This window comes from Triturus cristatus, chromosome 7, assembly GCF_964204655.1.
Source record: "Triturus cristatus chromosome 7, aTriCri1.1, whole genome shotgun sequence".
NCBI lineage: Eukaryota > Metazoa > Chordata > Amphibia > Caudata > Salamandridae > Triturus > Triturus cristatus.
Genome location: NC_140590.1, coordinates 1,735,141,654 through 1,735,160,669, shown reverse-complemented (window position 1 = coordinate 1,735,160,669; position 19,016 = coordinate 1,735,141,654). Strand labels below are relative to the sequence as shown.

Here is a 19,016-nt window from a genome sequence, read left to right as displayed (position 1 = left end):
TTTATATGCTTGTGGGCGAAATCACAGCTCCCCCATGGGCTGACAGGCCCATGCAAACACTGCTCCTTTAAGAATCTTAGTGCCTTTAAGCACCCTCCTCTAATTTCGTTCTGCTGTAGCCAACTGTTGTGCTCCGATCGGAGCTGTTGCAGTGGGGCAGAACAGAGGCAGGCTTTCCATTACCTCAGTAGGCGTAATGTCAGACGGGCCGGATGCTTCAAGAAATGTAGGACCCGTCCCTGGTTTATTACCGATTCAATGCAGACGTTCATAATCCTCTATATTGGCATCAGGTGCAGTCTCTCTAGGTAATCGAGTTGTAGTAGTGGAGTTGTGCAGCCCCTCCTCCTACTAAGCAAGTAAATAAACTGTGGCCCTCACATGCAGGTCTGCACAGCTATTCTCATATTTCAAGTATGAAGAGCTGACTAGAGACATCCTTCTTACATGTCTTCTCAAAGCACCAGCCTGGGCTGCTGAAAATACTCTCGATATACAACGGCAGGGGGAGGAAAGTAACAGAAAGGAAAGTGGGGTTCACCGAACTGTCCCACATGCACCAAATAATATAACCAAGTTTAAGACTTGGAGTGTCCAACGCGGTGTCAACTTGGAGACACTGAAGCGTGTCTGAAAAAGGCAGCATTGTTGTTGGTGATCCGGCCGCACTCCCCTTGTTTGGGCAGGGTGGGACTGATGCCCATGAGATAGTTCCTACTCCAGTGTCTTTGAGGAGAAAACTATCAATGTAAACACCCATTATTCTGCGATGTGCCAATCTAAACAATGAAGTAATATTTTTGCTGATGAGAACTTTCAATGAAAACAGAGTTGTGTTTTTCACTATTACACCAAAGCAGGATTTACAAAATTATTTTTGGGGAACGATCCATGTCTATTTAAAATAAACGAAAGTATTCTGAATCAAGAGTAGTCCAATCTCGAGTAATTTTATAGGTGTTGTAGCCAAATTCATATTGTTGCAAAGTATGGCTAATTTATTAACTCCTACTGTGTTAATGGCATGTTCTCCAGCTGTAGCACTCCTGTAAGAGAAACATTACCTCCTCGTAAGTCTTCCTCCTCACATGATTAACAAAGTGAGCTTCAGTTCCCCACCAGAACCCTCCAAAGCAAAAAGTTAGCCTCCCATCCCTTCCCAATATGGCTGACCCATTTCACCCTTGACCTCTATAAGAGGCGGGCCGGCCCAACCCTTCAGCCTGTTTTTTTGGTTCTGCGCTGCAGATTCTCCAGAGCTTGTTTCAGGAAAGTGGTTCCTGCTGTAGTAGGTACATGGGTCCTTGGTTGGTGGTCCTGCTCTAGTGGGCCCGTGGGATCTAGGACCTCTCCCCTTCCTTCCCCCGGTTCCTTTAAGGGCCGGTTAGGCTCTGTCTTAGCAAGCCAAGGGGGAACGGCCGGGGTGGTCTGGGGCTCTGCCTAGCGGCCCCTCCTGTTCCCCGTCCGTATATGCAATAGAATGGTTCATTGTCTGTGACCTGCCCTCCCGTTGGTACTCCGTGGATCTGGGTTTATTTTTTGGTCATAGAGTTGGGAGTAGGGCGGTTTTCCCCGTGTCTCCAGTTCTTAAACTGGGGGGCGGCGGGGGGGGGGAGGGCAACACCCTGCGTGAGATGGGCTTTTGGCGGTGTTGAGCTATGGGGCCCAGCGGCCCGGTCTAGGTTCCGCGGCCGCGACCCTATTGGCATGCTTGCATGATTTTGGCCCCGGATGTTTGCCGGTTATACGGCGTAGCCCGCAGGGTCCTCGCTGGGTCCGTCTCGATCAGTCCCATTGGAATGGCTGGTACGGGCAGTGGCGGGGCTTATCTTCTGTTTTGATATTACGGGCTCCTCGGGGCTCAGGGGAATTACCGGCTTGAGACGAGGGCGGGTGCAGTCCCCGACGCAGGCTTATTCCTCCCGCATGGCGAGTCTGGCCTCTCCTGTGGGTATTCCACGTGGGTCATCTGGGGGGCGAGCTGCCACTCGCCTCCGCGTTGCTAGCTCAGCCTCTGAGGGGCGGGGCTGGGCACGTCTGGCTTCCCACGCGGCTGTTCCCTCACAGGTGCTGCCGGTCCCGCTGTTTATTGCACAGCTGTTTTCCTTTCGCCTGTTTCTCCACGTTTTATTGGTTGTGCCTTCTGTCTGTGGCTGTACTAGGTGGGCTGAGGTCAGTGGTCGAAGTGGTGGAAAAAAAAGTAGGAACTGGGGACGGGGCATCAGGGGGCGGGAATAATCAGGGATTGGTTCAGTGGGCGGAGTCAGGTGTGGCTAGAAAGAGCAAAACATCCTAATTTTTAGCATGTTTGGCATTTCACTGACCAGTTGCAGCTTATAAGTATTTTTTAAAGCTACCAATAGAAACACGTTTATTTGAGGTTTAATACAAGTTATTGACATTAAAATACATTTATAATGTGGGATACGTTTTCAATCACAGAATGTCCCAAATACGCATATAAGTGGAATCATAAGCCATGTGTGTCCAAGCCATGTAGTTCCTTTCATCAGCACTTTTCCTCTCTTTTTCTAACCATTTCTGAACATAAAATTTTGGCTTTAGATTCTATGACAGAAGGCCCCACGAGTTTTGGAGCACTGTTGCTAACATCTTTCTGTGCAAACATGGATGGCAAAATATCCTAGTTTGCAAATGTTTTCCACATAATTTAGCTCTCCAGTGTTTGCCACATAATGCACCATCTGCTGCATAATCTGATGGTTTTAACTAAAAACAAATTGTAGCTCAAATTGACTAACAACGTGACTTGTGTTGCTGTGAAGTGGAGGGCCCTTTACAAAGGTTGACTGATCACGTTCTCAGTGCTGTACTTGTTTGTTAACCCCTTCCCCGCTCATGACGGAACCGTTCCGTCATGAGCCACGGTTGCCGTGTGCTCATGACGGAACGGTTCCGTCATGACACGCCCGTTGGCGGCCGCTCCGCCTACGCGGCGCTGTTTCCCCGCCTGTGCGGGGGGACAACGCAACTGGGCGGAGTCATGACGGAACCGTTCCGTCATGAGCACAGCTCAACTGTGGCTCATGACGGAGCGGCTCCGTCATGAGCACAGGCCCACCGCGCTGCCCCCCTGCCCCCCCCAGCGCTGCAGCGGAATGTCCCCAGCAGCGAAGGGGTTAAACTGCTTTGCAGAGACTATTAGTATGTGTAAAAATGTCAAAATAATAAAGTATCAGAAAATGTAAACATTATGCTGCAGCCTTTTTTGCTGCCGGATTTAGTCAACACTGCAACATAATTTTGTCTTCCATTGCTGCATAATTGCAGTGGCATCAAAGCAGGCAGCACATGCTAAAAGTGCTTGTGCATGAAGCAGTGAGACCGTGAAGTTTGCAAACTTAGGGGAATATTTATGGGAATGGTGGCGTAGGGCAGCGCAGCAAGTTACTTTGCTGCGCTGCCCTGCATCACAGGGAAAGGGCAGGAATATTTATTCATTATGGTGCATTCCTTTCCCCCTGTGCTGATGCCATTTTGGCAGCCTAGCGCCAACGTAGACACACTTGCACCATGGTGCAAGGATGCCTCTGTTGCATGCACCTTCCTGTACAAAAACAATCCTAAGAGGCTCTTTCCTCTTTCTATGTGTGCTGAAAAAAGAAGGAGAAATAACGATATTTCTCCTTGTTATGCCTCCTCTCAGGAGGTGCAAGATTTTGACGCAATCCCAAGTTTAGAAGTCCATGTAAATCTGTGAATACATCAGAAACCATGGGAGTTGCGTGGAAACTTTTATTGTTGCAGGAAAACTACTGGGTTTACAAGAAACTCTGCAGTGTATTATGTGTTTTTAAGAGTGAGTCATTATGCTGCACAGTTATGCTGGTTTTGTTACTGGGGGCTGATTTTGTTACTGGGGGCTGATTCTGCAGCATAAACCAGTCCCCGGTTACAAAACCAGTCTCCCACCCAACACCCACCGCAACACCTCCTTTGCGCACAGTAAGGCAACCCAGCACTTTGCGCTGCGTTGTATTACTTCATATTTATGAAGCCATTGAAGACCTGCAAAGTGGCTTTCGTGGCTTTTAAAATATGACTTGGAACTTTGCGTTGTGCTTGCCGATCCCTGGTGAGTTGCATTAGTACTGCTGGAACAAAGCCAATGGAGGCACCAATGGGTGAGGTGGACTAGCCTCAAGGGTCCTATGACCTCAGTGACAAATTCACTGCTGCTCGAGGGTGTGCTGCTTTATAGGCCTGCCTGCAAGACTGGAAGCGAAATTCAGTATGGATTGTGGTGGACGGTCCTTCAAGGTGCTAAGATACCAGGGCTTCTAAGGTCTAGCTGGGCCTTCTAAGGTCTAGTAGGGGAATTTGCTCCCTCAGGAGAGTGGTCTAGTGGACTAGTCATGAAGGCTGAACCAGGTTCCCCCGTTCCAAATTCGGTAGCACTGGCCATAGTGCCACATCCTATCTCCCCGAACACCCTTGTGCCCCACTGAGAGAAAACTTGCACTGTCTTCAGCTACAAACCAATTCTGCCCCTTTATAAAGACCTGGATGGGACTCAAATTCAAATTATGCACTGCCTGAAAAAAATAACACCCTGGAAAAAGCATGCGAAATAGAAGCAGGAACGACATGTTACCTTAACGCTTTTACACTCATTGTTCAGAAATCAATGAGTATTTTTTGTCTCAAATTTTGAGGACATGAATACAAGGCTCCTCCTGTACACAGGTGTACCTTTTTTTGCATTCCTGGACAGCAAGGAAGGGGTTAAGCAGCCCTCAGAAGAGAAAGGGGCGATTCAGGAGAATATGATCTGACTCACGGAAACCCACCAGGACTCCTATCCATTCATGTCAGCCAGCTAGATGCTCAAACGTAGGCGTTATGTATTCAAGTGTCCTGCAAAGGATACCTTTTGAACTGTCCGGCTTGGCTAATTCTTCTACTCACAAAAAAACTTGAAAGATCTTGACAGTAAAAGGCAAAATTATATTTTCATTCAGGAAGTGAGCAAAAAGTAGTAACCCACCTAGCTGTGCACATAATTTTTTTTTTTTATATGCATGGTACATGTTCTCTTCATCAGGTGTATTCACCTTCTGCACTACCTTAGATGCGTCAAAACAGCCATTAGACAAAACTCCATCCCATCTCTCTCTTCAGGTACATTGATCACCAGAGTTATCTTGGCACTTTTATTGTTGCCCGGAACCTGCTGAATATACAAGGAACTTTGCAGTGTTTTTAAAACTCCTGCACTGCTACAAAACCAGCCCCCACTAACTAAACCGACCCCCTACCCATCCGGATGCCCTGGGAAACGTCTGATGCCCGGTTCGGCCAGTCCGGCCCAGTTACTGTAAAGCCTTTTTTCAATGCACTATTGTAGATATGTATGCTTATGTGATATAAACGTCACGTATCACTGTTAGTGTAAGACACAGATACTTTCTGAATCTCCTTTGAATTGGGTTCCTGCATGAATGATACACATGAGCAGTTTGGTACTAAGCTTCCTGCACAACTTATCTCCAAAAGAAGGCCTCTGGGTAGACCTCTGAGGTAAGCACATTAATGGTATTCCTAAGGACCCTCACATAGGACCACTTACCTTTTTGACCTTCCTGTACATTTCTTGCCTATGCTTTACTATGCAAAATCTTTTTGGCAGAGAAGCCATAATACTATCCCAATTTCTACCAGTCATATCTCATATACAAAGGGACCAATTGTCACCAAACTAACCTGCAGTTCAGCTATTTGTCACAGAAACTAACAATTTTTTAGAGGTCCCTATAAAATATGGGTGTAATCATCAATGAATTAATGACGGCCACAAACTACCGGTCCAGCTTTCCCATTAATTAATTAGAACTTCGGAACATTAAATACGTTTCTGCCATCTGTATGGTGCAGCTTCTTTGCAGCAGGCATATTACCCCTGTGCGTTACAAACCTCAAAACTGTCAACAAACAAATCTCTAATCTATCTCCAGCAAGAAGATAAACAATCAGAGATAAGTCTTAACACTTTAATAGTTGCAGAATAACAACTGGGTTTACAAGGAACTCTGCAGTGAGTTATGTGTTTTTAAGAGATAGGGCCTCATGTAGGTAGCGAAATACCGGTCGGTAACGGCCGATTTTCGGTAAATATGCCGTTACCGACCGGTATTCAGACAAGTGAGATGTAGGAGTCCAAAAACCACTTTTCGGTAAATATGAGGCGGTAAATACCGATTCATAGTTACCGAATTCTAAAATACCGAATCAGATTTACCGAATACATAATTAACGAATCGGTAAATATGAAGTGGTAAAAATTAAAATGACATGTAGGAGCAGTCGGTAATTAAGAAATCCAGGAAAATCGGTAAATAAGAGTCGGTAATTAACACGGATTGAAAGCAGGTGGTAACCATCAACAATGCACATAAGCAATCCCAAAATGCAACAGCGTGGACAACATGGCCGCTATGTACGTCATTGCAAGGCGCCTACGTCTACAGGCAGCAGGACTGAGGGTGTGGCGACGGGAGGAACAAATCTACAGACAGCGCATCACACTATTCCAGCTGACTGATGCAGAGATACATGAGAGGTACAGGCTACACCCCGAAACCATCATGGACTTAATCAGGGACCTACACCCACTCCTGGACCAGCCAATAAGAAGGGCGCACGCCATACCCCCACATGTGCAGGTGCTCTGCAGCCTACATCTACTGGCATCCGGCAGTTATCAGGTGGTGATAGCTGTGGTGGGTGGGGTATCCCAGAGTTGCCTGTCACGTTTCTTCAGGAAGTTCCTGGATGCCATGATGCAGAGAATGCACCACTACATAAGCTTCCCAAACACACAGGCTGCACTGCAGAAAACTAAAACAGACTTTTATCACATGGCACAGTTCCCCCATGTCATCGGCTGTATTGATGGTACACACATCCCAATCTGCCCACCAGCTGACACAGAGCACATCTACAGGAACAGGAAGTCCACCCACTCCATCAATGTGCAGGTGATCTGTGATGCAGGGAACATCATCACAGATATTGTTGCAAAGTTTCCTGGGAGCACCCACGACTCTTACATCTTCCAGAATAGTGGGATCTACACACGACTGAGAGCCGGAGAATTCGGAGAGGGATACCTGCTGGGTAAGTAACAGTGACGCCCCTTGAAACCTGCAAATCAGAGTGTATAGAGGCATGTAACTGATGGTTCCCTTTTACTCATCCAGGCGACAGTGCATATGCATGCCGTTCATTCATCCTCACTCCCTACCTACACCCAGCAACCCAGAGTGAGAGACGATACAACGTGGCACACAAAACAACACGCAATGTGGTGGAGCGCACGTTTGGACTACTGAAGAGCAGGTTCCGTTGCCTGCACAAGAGCGGAGGCGCACGCCAGTACAAACCCATCACCTGCTGCAAGATTATTGCCACTTGTGCAATGCTGCACAACCTTGCCACGAAAAAAGGTACAGATGTGGAACTAACATATTTTGAGGACAACGAGGATGAGTCAGGCCAGCCAGAGGGCAGCGCAGCTAGAGTGCCAACTGCAATCGATGGGAGAGAGAGACGGGCAGAGATCACATGCAACTATTTCTGAGTAAGTGAGGGGACACAGCGAGTTGTGAGAAGTCATGACGTAGTTTTAATGTGGCACCACGCCATGAACACATGAACAGGCCAATCTGGCAATATACCATCTATACAAGGAGTATGTCCAGGGTTACGTCACCCAATGGGAAGTGGCTAAGCAGGGCCACATCAATGTTTGCGCATACGCGCTGCAGTGGTGGATTGCACGGCCTGTGCATCCTCACTAGAGCCAACCCCAAGCCGCCTGCTGCTCCTGCGTGCTTCTGGGACGGGGGGTGTGATGCTGCTGCTGGTCTCGATGCTCTCCGCAGCATCCCCTGCAGCAGTTGTCGACGCCTGACTAGTCAATAGCACCCCTAGTGCACTTGTCACCTGCACCATCCCCCGAGACAGGTCGCTGCAGCACTGTGTTAGGCCCTCCTGCATCGTCACAGAGCGCCGGCAAAGTAGGGAAGTCGCAGTTGCCAGACGGTTGAGTGCCCTGCTGGTAGTGTCCCTTCTCTGGCGTTCCCGGCGCCGTGCTTCGATGTCAGCATCTAATTTGCTGCACAACTGCTGGATTGACTGGGACATGTCCCGAATGCCCGCAGCCATGCCGCCAATGTTAGTGTCCATGTTGACTAAGCTTGTCTTCATCACCCGCATGTGCCTCTGGACTGACATAACTGCCTTTGATTGCAGGCGCTGTTGCTTCAACATTTGGCCCTCGAGCCCCAAGAAGACACCATGGCCGTCAGTGGGTGCTGGTGGACTCTGGACACGCGACCTGCGGCGCCCTCTTGCTCCCGTCTGTGCTGCCTGTGAGGTGTGGGGCACAGTGGCATGGCTCCCTTCCTGGGGCCCGGTGCGGTCTTCTGGGCCCATGCTGTCGTCTGACGAGGTGTCTAAGGCTCGTAGCCTGGCTGCTGGACGCCTCCTCATTCTCACACCTGCAAGCGGAGATGTGGCCGGTGATTCGAACATGAGTGGCGATGCTGGCTGTGGTTGTGGTGATGCTGGCTCTCGGTGAGGTGATGCTGGCTCTGTGTGCGGCGAGGCTGGCTGTGTTGGTGGTGCGGCTGCAAGTGGGCCTGCTCCCTGGTCTGAACTCGTGCTGGCTAGAGGTGATTTTTGTGGCCGGTGTGCCGTCTCCCCTGCAGCATGCCCTGTCCTGCATGATGTCACATCTGTGGACAGAAAAACAACATTGGCTCAGTGTCCCCGAAGGGCTGCATTACAAGCGTCACAATAAATCATTTCACATTCCAATCTGTCCTCTGTCTCCTTGTGCCTCGAGTGCGTGACATGCCTTGTTGCCCTGTAACATTTACGTCATGGTTAGTGTTGCCCTGACTACATCTCCCGGAATGCATTGCCTGTCTGCACTGACACGTGTGGACTGCAGTGTGATTCTCGTTTCACAATGGGGGATGTGGGATAGGGGTAGGGGGGGCTACATTGCTGTGCTTTCGTCTTACCTTGGTGTGTTGCGGCTCTGGCAGAGCTGTCGGCGTCCCCAAGACCCACGACGCTCTCTTGCTCGATTGTGGCCGCCACCAGCTCCTCCAGTTCGGTGAGGGCAGGTGCCCTGTTGGTTCCACCTCCGGTCTGGCTGGCCTCCTTCTGGATGTCGCCCATCTTCCTCTTGGTCACAATCCTCAGGTCATACCAGCGCTTTTTGAGGACCTCAATGTCCCTGTGGGTCACTCCCACAGCATTGACCTGCGCCTGGATGGCCAGCCATATGTTGCGCTTTTCGGCCTCAGGCACTTGCAGGGATTGCCTCCCAAACAGCTTCTGGTGCTGCTTCACCACCTCCTCCACCAGCACCTGGAGTTCTTTGGGGCTGAATTTCAGCTTCCTCCTCCTTTCCCCTCCGTCTTTCTGTGTTCTCTGGCTGGACATGCTGTTCGTTTACCCGCTCGCACATGCAACTGCTCCCTGCCTCTCCTCTGCACTCCAAGCCTCTCCAGGGTCGGCTAATTATGTACACCTGCCTGGGTGTGGCCACTTCGGCTAATTATGTACACCTGCCTGGGTGTGGGCAGTTCCTGGTTGGGTGGGCTGTCGTTGCACAGGATTAGCTGTTTCGTCAAGTCATGTGATTTTATTTACCGAATCCGTACATACCGATTCGGTATTTTCCGATTCGGTAGGTACCACCTCGGTATTTTCCGATTCGGTAGATACCACCTCGGTATTTTCCGATTCGGTAATTAACACCTCGGTATTTACCGATTCGGTGATTTCCGATTCGTGATTACCGAATGTTACCGAATCGGTAACTGTTACCGAATTTTTACCTACATATAACTTACCGATTCTAATTTACCGATTCGGTACGGCTCGGTATTTAAGAACCGGTAAAATTTATTTACCTACATGAGGCCCATAGTCTTTTTGCTGCACAGTTCTGCTGGATCGGTGGAGCCTAGAACCAACGCTCATGCACTGCTCTGCGAGGCTTATTGTAGAGGAGTATGGACTAGAAGCTCCGGAGTACAAGCTTCACCCACTCTCTGCCCATATTTGCCATTGGCTTGCGTCATTGTCCGTCCTAAGTGTTGGCTTCAGATTTGTCGATAGGCTTGTTAGTCCCTCCTTAGTACCGCCTCCTCTCCATTTGTCACCCCCCATGGCGACTGTCCCCTTTACTTTGAGTATTACACGGTAGGTGGTATTTTAGACTGTGAGCACTATTTTCGCTAATGAGGTTCTCCTACTGCATGCAGGACGTTCTTTGCTGCATTCTTTCCCCTGCCCTGCCCTGCCCCGCCCCACCTTCCCTCCCATTGTCCGTCCTTTTCACCCCTCCCGTTGTCCATACCTTTCACTCCCCCCTTCCTCTCATTGTCCGTGCGTTGTCCATGCATTTTACTATACCCCGCCCTCCCTCCCGTTGTCCGTGCCTTTCACTCCCCCACCCACCCCCCTCCTGTTGTCTGTGCCTTTCAATTCCACCCTCCCCCCGTTGGACGTGATGCCTCCCCTCTTCCGTTGTCCGTAATGCCTCCCCCGCTCACTCCTTCCACCTCCCGTTGTCCGTGATGCCTCCCATTTGTAATGCAATAGGTCTTGCGTAAATGCAAGACCTATTGCATTACAAATGCTTGCATTAAAGAGTTTGCGCCCTGTTTACACGTGGCAATGACCTGCTCACAGCGGCAGACACACAACCAGAGGGCTTTAGAGCGCGTTACATGGTCACCAGTTACTTTATTTAAGGGCATATTTCTTTGTTAGAAAAACACGTGAGCATAAAATGGTTTCAAAGTCGTTAGATTTTTGTTTATGAACTTAAAAAATAACTCTTATTATGGAGTGTATACTGTCGTAAACTTCAATGACTTACACCCTTTTTGAGAAATTGTGTGTAGCTGTGCAAGCACGACTTCATATTTAACTTGGAGTACATTAGAACAGCTTTGTACAAATTCAGTTCGATAAGAATTTTTTTTTTTCACAGACCGCGGTAATTTCAATGTACAAAACAACCATTTGAGTCTTGGCGTCACTTTCACATATGGTGATCTGGGGCAGTTTACAGTGCTTAGGGTCTATTAACTTTGTCAACTTCAGAATTCTTTATTGCACAAAATAACATCTTTGAGATTAAAGCGCCAAGCAGCCTGGCTGCTACATTCTTGCAACAGAGTTTTGTTTCCGTCTTCTCACCTTGAGGTGGTAACTCTGTGATGTATTAAAACACGAAAGCACTGTGTGATCTTGTGTAAACATGAAAGAAATTAAAATTGTAAATGCTTTTTAAAAGAAGTACATTTATTTGTTCTTTTTCAGTATCTGTTTTGCGTTTTGGAATCCTAGTATGTTTGTGGTCTGCACACATTCTTGGGAGGGCTTTAAACTAGCATTTGCAATGCAATGGGTCTCGCATTTACGAGACTTTGAACTACTGGCATTGTAAATGATAAACCTTTTATCAGTGTTGGTTTTGTAAAGAGATAAATAAAAGGCATTGTCATTTACAATGCCAATAGCTTAACATTTTGCAAATGCGAGACCTATTGCATTGTAAATGCTTGTTTTGTTACGGGGGGCCGGTTTTGCAGCACTGCCGCAAAACCGGTCCCCAGTTACAAAACCAGCCTCTCCTCCCATATCCGGTATGGCCAGTCTGACCTTGGTGCCAGGGCCTATTTGTTTTCATAGTCTGACCCGGGATGGGGTCTGTATGGGGCTCTGGTGCTCGGGGTCACAGAACTTCTGCCGCTTAAATGCAATATTATTTTTTTAAAAAGGTCAACAGTATGTTTTTAAAACACAACATCTCTTGACAGATACAGAGTAGCCATTCACACATTAAATAAAATAACATAACATAAGAAAAGCAGCTGATTAAGAAATTAAAGGTTTGTAAAAAAAAAAAATGCATCAAGGTATTCTATAAATTTCCCAACTTACTTGATGTTTATAAACGAGCAAGCATGGAGTTGAGGCAGTCCAGGCTCCTCTTCCAGGCCCCAGTACGGAGAAAAGAGCAGGTCTGTAAAGGAGGGGCTGGGGACCTCTGGGGCAGGCACGTAGAACAATTTCCAGGAGAGGCTGGTGGGGCTGGGTCAGCTGGGGGCCTCTTCCACAGCAGCCGCCTTCCTCCTATTTTCGAGTTCTGGCTGGTTGGAGACCAGATTCGCAGCCAGCCAGGGATTCCTCACTGAATCCCTCTTACTTCTTTTCAGTAAGGTGTCTGTCAATCTGGGTGAGCCCGAAAATAAAGGGCACACGAGGTCAAGGGCGGGGCCACCAAACCTTCTTGATGTGACCATTGTATCGGTCACAGTGGGGGCAGGCAGGTAGCATCGGCAGTAAATGAGCTGTAAATCACTGTAATTAGAGCCATCAGAGGTAGCAGTTTTCCCACTGACGGCCCTTTCGGTGTTGTTTTACAGGCCCCTGTCCACAGATACAGAGGGGAAGGTCGTGGGCACTGCAGAGGCCTTCTTCGATATGCACCACACAGGGAACACGGCTAAATGATTAAGCTTTCATTTTAGTATGGACCATTCCTGCAGTCCTGGGATGCTTTCTTAATAAAAAGAAGTAGGGGAACGGACTGTAATGAATTTAAAAAGTAGGGGCACGCTGTGCCCTTCCGATCCCCCCCACTTCGCCCACTAGCGGAGGTTCTTATTTTTCCTGTGTGGTTGTTCTGCTAAATCTGTTCATGGAGCAGGGGGTGGTTCCCATGGCCGGTGTGGGCTCGCGCTCCCGAGTCCCGGCTGAGGCCGCCTCCTTGCTGTCCGTCCAGGATGTGGTCCAGGCTGCGGTTTCAGCAGCTTTTGATCGGCACGTTGGGGTGGGGGCAGGGTTCTTCCTCCCCCAATTCGGCCTCGTTTTGGGTCCTCCTCCGGTGTCTGTTGTTGATGGGGTGGAAGTTTATCTCTGAGGTCTGTATGTTCTGGGTCAGGAGCTGCGAGGTGGGCTCCTCCACTTCCAGGTGGCCATGTCTTTTCCGGCTCTGTCGGTTGATGTAATTTTGGCGGTTGTCTTCTGGCAGTTCCTTCGCAAGGGGTCTGAATCCCTTCCTCTGCATTCCTCTATCGTGTGGGTATTTGTGTCTGTGTGACTGGCGGTCGCGGTTCTAGCCTTTCCTGGGCACTTGTTTTTTCATGTGGCTTGCCCCTGTTGGCTTGCCCTCGGCGGCACTTTTGTCACGGACGCCTCCTCTCGCCCTCTGGCTGTCCATCTCTCCGGCCATGCGTGCGGCACCCTAGCCCTGTTTCTCTGTCCAGGGTGCATGCCTGTGGTGCTGGCCGTGGGGTCCCGTCTCCCTGTGGGTTTCTGGTGGCGGGGTGGTTGGGCTCCTGTTTTCTGCCCCGCCTCCTTTTGTGACCCTGTTGGCTGGTGTTCGTGCCCTTCTTATGCAGGGCCTTTTCGTTCCGTTTGTTTGACTCACTGGTCTGTCTTGTGCCTTGGGTGGCGTTGGCTCCCACAGGGAAAGGGTTTGGTGTTGTGCCGTGGGTCCCTTAGTCTGTGGGTTTTCTGCCCGCGTCTAGTCCACCCTGATCATGTCTGCTCTTGTCTCCTGCTTGTGCTTTCCATGTGTCACATGGTGGTATTGGTTCATGCGTTGCTGTTGGGGGGCGTTCTTTTGCCTGTCCTCAGGTCCTGGGTGGCCTCTGTCTCGGGTTCGTGGATCCTGTCTGGGTTAGTGGTTGGTGGTGCCCACTTTCTTCCCCTTCTTCTGGGTCGCGGACCTGGTGCGCAGCTCCCGTCCCTCCCTGTCTGCGGGTACGTCCTGTGGTCTTCCTTTTCTGGTGTCCGCTTCCCGGGTGGTTATGGCCTTTGCCGGCCTGTGAGGTTTGAGTTACCGTGCGGGATCGGTTGGTCCCCCTGTTCTCAGGTTTCTCCTCCCTCTTTGTTTTTTATTGTCCGTTTCTTTAGTTTGTCCAGGGTTTGCCCGCCCTGGGGGGGTTTCTGGGTTGGTCAGTTTTTCGTCTGCCTCGTTCTCCGGGGAGTTGAGGGGGTTCGCTCCCGTTGGCTCTTTGGCACGGTTGTTCTGTGCTTTGCTGGGGTTGCGTTCCTGGCGGTTTCTCTCCCGGGGTCAGTGGATGTCTCTGGTGCTGGGCTTTTCCTCCTGTGGCATCCTTCTCCCTGTGGGTGGCTGTATCTCCCTTGTTTCGGGCCCGGTCTGTGTCCCCGGCGGTGGCGCTGTTTGGGTCCTCGGGGTGTGGAGTTGGCCTGCCTGCTGGGCGGTCTGCCTTTCTCTGGGGGTCCCGGCTCGTGTCTCGGCTGGGGCACGATGGTTCCCGGCTTGTTGCATCTCTTCTGTTCGCTCCTCCCGTGTCCGGTGGCTGGTGGCACTGTCTTCCCGTTGTCTGGGCTCCGGGTTTGCGCTTTTCCTCCGTTCCCTTTGCTCGGCGGCTTCTGGGCTTGTTTGACCTGGACGGGACGTTTGTTCTTTTGGTTGTGCTCGCCTGGGTCCATCTCCCTTGCTGTTCGCTGCTGTGGGTGTTGGTGGCCCGGAGGTGCTCGGCACCTCGGTTCTTCCTTTCCCTTGCGGGGCCCACTGCTGCCGGTGGGGGGTCGTCCTCCTCTTTCAGCCATGGCTCTTGGGTGTTGACGCCTGCTGGCTCGGGGGTTCTCCCTGGTGGTGTTGGTTTTGCTTCGGGCTCGTTTCGCCCGGATCTTCTTTCCTTCTCTTCTTTCCTTCTCACCATTGGTGTGTTCTGCCTGTAGGCCTTGCCTCCCTCTATACTCCTGTTCCTGTTCGCTCTCCGTTGTTCTGCTGGGTCGGGCCTGGTCTGGTTTGTGGCTGGCTGGGTGGCCACCTGGGTACTCGCTTTGGCGACTCGTTTGCTACTGGTGGACCTTTACTGGGTCGGTTTGCTTGGCTCCTGCGTGGGGGTTTTGCGCTCCTTCATGCGGCGTTCCCCTTGCTACTGGGTGCTTTCTGCTTCCTGGTGCGCGGTCTCCCTGTGTTGGGGCTTCACTTGCCCGTCTGGTGGCCTGGCCTTGGGCCTGGTCCCTTCTGTTTTTCGGGCCTCTTGGGCGTCCTTGCGGGCTTTCCGCTGTTGGTCGCTTTGGTCCCTTGGTGGACAGGTTGCCGCAGGGGCTGGTGGCCTTGTCCCTTCCTGGGTTCTTGCGCTGGTGTGCGCTCCCTTCCGGGGGATCCTTTGGCCCCCTTGGGTCCGTTGCCTGACTGTTTTTTACCATGTTGGTGGTGTTTTGTTGGCCTTCCTTTCGGCGGATCGGATGGGGTGCTGGGTGCCTTTCTGTGCTCTCCTCCGTTCTTGCGGTTCCTGCCGGTCCGCTTTGGTGGCGTCTGGTTCCTCGGCTTCTGCCCTCGGTTCCCTCTGTTGTCCGCCGGGCCTGGTGGCGTTTGGTTCCTTCTTTCCCTCCGGTCATTGCATTTGGGGTGGTTTGTGTTCTCTCTGGTTGCCCTCTTTTTCTTCAGTTCCGGAGTCTGGGGCTTCTGCTTCCCTCTCACTTTTGGCTGTCAGTCGGGCAATCTTGGTGTGTTTGGGCCCGACTCCCTCTTCCTGTTATGATGCCTGTTTGTTTGTTCCTTTTGGCTCCGTACGGTCTGGGTCCATGCCTTCTCTGTCCTCTTTCTGTCGTGGGTTCGGGCGGATTTGTTGGCGGCCCTACGGGTCTCGGGGGGGGGGGGGAGGGGGGGGGTCCGGGTTTTCGCCCCCGTGTCTCTCTGTTCGGGTCTGGTTCTTCCTGCTCGTGGTTGCCTTTTCTCTTGGGTGGTTTCTTCCACTCATCTGTGGTTGTTAGGCTTCTTTGGCATCCCCTTCTGGTCTTTTGGTTTCTTGTGAGTTTCCATGTAGCCGCTTGGCTTTGGTATATGCTCACTTTGTTAATCATGTGGCGAGGAAGACTTGCGAGGAGGTAATGCCCCGGTTACTTACCGGTAATCTTCATTACTCCGAGTATAGTCTTCCTCGCCACATGAGCTCCCATCCCTCCCTCTCTGGCTTTCGGCTTCATATTTTTGCTTGGTAGTGTCAGGCTGAAGGGTTAGGCCGGCCCGCCTCTTATAAAGGTCAAGGGTGAAATGGGTCTGCCATATTGGGAAGGGATGGGAGGCTAACTTTTTGCTTTTGAGGGTTCTGGTATGGAGCTGAAGCTCACTTCGTTAATCATGTGGCGAGGAAGTCTATACTCGGAGTAATGAAGATTACCGGTAAGTAACCGGGGCATTAATTACGTTGACAATACGAGTCAATAAATCATGTGAACAGTGAATGAACTTCTACAACATTCGAAACAAATAGAATTAGAACAGCGGGAAATATGGATGACTTAATCGTCGTTATTCGCGGTGATACAGAATCTGTCCCGTCGGGTACAATACATATATGGTACAGCATTCTGAATGTGTCCTATTTTTCTGCATGCTTCTGATCCCATCAAGGCAATCTTGTGTGTGTGTGGGAGTCTGCTGGCGAAGACCCACTGCAGACCATACAGCATAGCCAGGTCTTAAACAACAGACCGCTTGGAGCTCTCTACACACATGCCACACCTAAAATGGCTGAATCTCAGAATTTGTGCATTGTGTTCACCTGTGGACTTCTGTTTCTGTTGTAGATCATGAGTGGGCTGGCTGTGGGATAAAAGCACCAGAAGGAGTGACCAGATTCCATGTGGCACTGGGGCTAGCGGCTGTTCTGTTCATCGTTACAACAATTCTCACAGCATACATCGCAGGTGAGAATCTATCACTTCAGTTCATGTTTCGCCCCTGGTAAGCTAAAATCTTTGATGGAGGACATGCGACACCTAGCGGCAATTGCTGTCTTTTCAATTTATGAAATGCAAGCATTTAGCCCCTTCGCTGGCCAACGGCCGTTGCGAGCACTACCTCCGTAGTGCGGCGCACGTCCGCTGGCCGACGTGGCCCTGCCCACTCCGCTAAACGGCCGCACCGTGGCGGTTAATAAACATTGTGCCCGGACAATATTTGCATATATATCGAGGAATCCAACTCGTGTGTATTGTTTTTTGGTTAACATGGTGTTTAAATAACAGCAAAATGCACCTTTTTTGCCTCCTCACGAAAAAAGAAATAGTATACTGGCAGCTCAGCCCAAATAACCATTATCTTGAATGTTAACGAATGCTAATCCAAACACATGACATTTGCTGCTCTATTGATGGTGATAGTAAACATATTTGTGCCATGGCAAACATGATTTCACATTTTTGTGAGGGAATCCCATACATGGTTTCCACTTTTTAGGTCTGGTGATAGCTGAGGCATTTCCATTTTACTAAAATATCTATAATACACTTACCTAAAAGGGTTTTCAGCCACTTTCTCATTCATTGGTCTGTCATTCACATTTCTCCTCCGCCCACTACAGCATACACAGCATGTGGCAATGGGTCCGCCTTCTTCAGTCAGTGGATAACTCCACTTTGAGTGACTGCATTTTGCTCTTTCATAAGGAGCACACCCACACACAAGGTAGTTCCCTTCAGTGCCAGTGTTTTTGTTTTTATTTTATAACTAGTGGTGCCTTTCTATATAGAGCTTGATGTGACACTTCTGATGTGAACACAGGGCACATTACATCTTTGTCAGATTCAGCTCATAACAATGCTGTTGTAAATTTCTTTTGGAGTGTTTTGTTTTTCTGACTGCTGTTATTTCACACTATACCACATTATGGGCCATTTGAAACTGTTCTGTATTAAGGTATTTTCTTTTACCTGTTTCTTTCTTTCTGAAGGCAAGAGGGTTGCATCTAATTCCAGACTGATTGACTTTTGTAAGTCTATGTAAACCAAGACGTTTTGATTTTACTAAAATTATGTGTAGATCCTAGTTACTTATACAGGTCTCATCCATTAGTCTGAGGTTGGTGTCATTCACACATTTTCTTTCACCGACTCAGCATACATTAAGGGCCGGTGCATCAACCCACTTCAGCCATTAGCTGACTTCTACAAGTTACAGCTTGAAATCCTTTCACAAGGAACACATTCACACACAAAGTAGTGCCAGGAAGTGCTATGGTAATGTTTTTTTTTTTTTGACCCAAAAACCTTTTCGGCCTGCAGCAAATACTTTTCGTTTTAGACTGATGAAGGCCCGGCATGTGCCCAAACAATAAAGATTTACAAAAACAATTAGAAAACAAGAATTGGCAGAAGGCTGTTGGGCAACGCCAGACCTATTATCTTTGCAAATGCTTGTTGAATGTGAAAGTTCCTACTGTGTGAGTTTGGTTCAAAATTTCTTATTGGATTAGTAACAAAATAGTACAAAAGCACTTTGTTAAATCTTTTAAAGATAATTTATGCATTACAAATGGTTTCACAACCCCTTTCTCCATTTTTTCCTGGTGCAAAAATCTTTGTGATGTCAACAGTAGGACCACCCTAATCAGTTTTGCAATAAAAAGATGCCAGTTATTATGCAGTTGTATTCTGCACAGGGTTTGCGGTGCCCTGTGCGCGCCTCCTGGCTTTCGTTTCAGCACACACCTGATCTCCTGTCATTCAGTTAAACCAGACCTGATGCACAGACCCGGCATTCCGTGGCCATAGATGCAGATGTAGTGCCCAGCTCTGAATTGTGTACCTTAACCAATTGTGGTAGGGTGTCACTGGGCCAACCACTCCGTTAACTCTAAGTGCAGCGCTTTGAGCTCGTAGTAAATTACAAAGTTAGCACTTGGGTGCAAGAGTATGTAGCAGACACTGAGACTGATGAACCCGAGCTCTGTGCCTGGTATACCCACCCTTGAGAGGGCAGTGGTGGCTAGAGTGAAGGTGATACAGTTGTCACGCAGACTTCTGTTAAAAAAAAGATTCAGTCTCATAGTTGAGGTAACAGTGTGCTTTTACTCACTAGCTTAGTGCTGGAAAAGGCCTTCCAAGCGCACTCTTTCAGCACGATCTTCTCCTTAAGATTCCAACTGTTATTCCAAAGATAGAATGCACCAACTAGCTAATAAACATTGGGTAAC

General features: G+C 49.4%; 1 protein-coding gene across 2 annotated transcripts in view; it reads left to right on the top strand.

Annotated features, from left to right (window-relative positions):
- LOC146812935 (C-type lectin domain family 2 member D-like) overlaps positions 1-19,016 on the top strand; it is a 185,314-nt gene that overhangs the window by 53,347 nt on the left and 112,951 nt on the right. For both annotated transcript variants that reach the window (XM_085619979.1, XM_085619980.1), the window contains exon 2: positions 16,630-16,749. In XM_085619979.1, the coding sequence (XP_085476105.1) occupies positions 16,630-16,749 (120 nt within the window). The remainder of the gene's footprint in view (positions 1-16,629; positions 16,750-19,016) is intronic.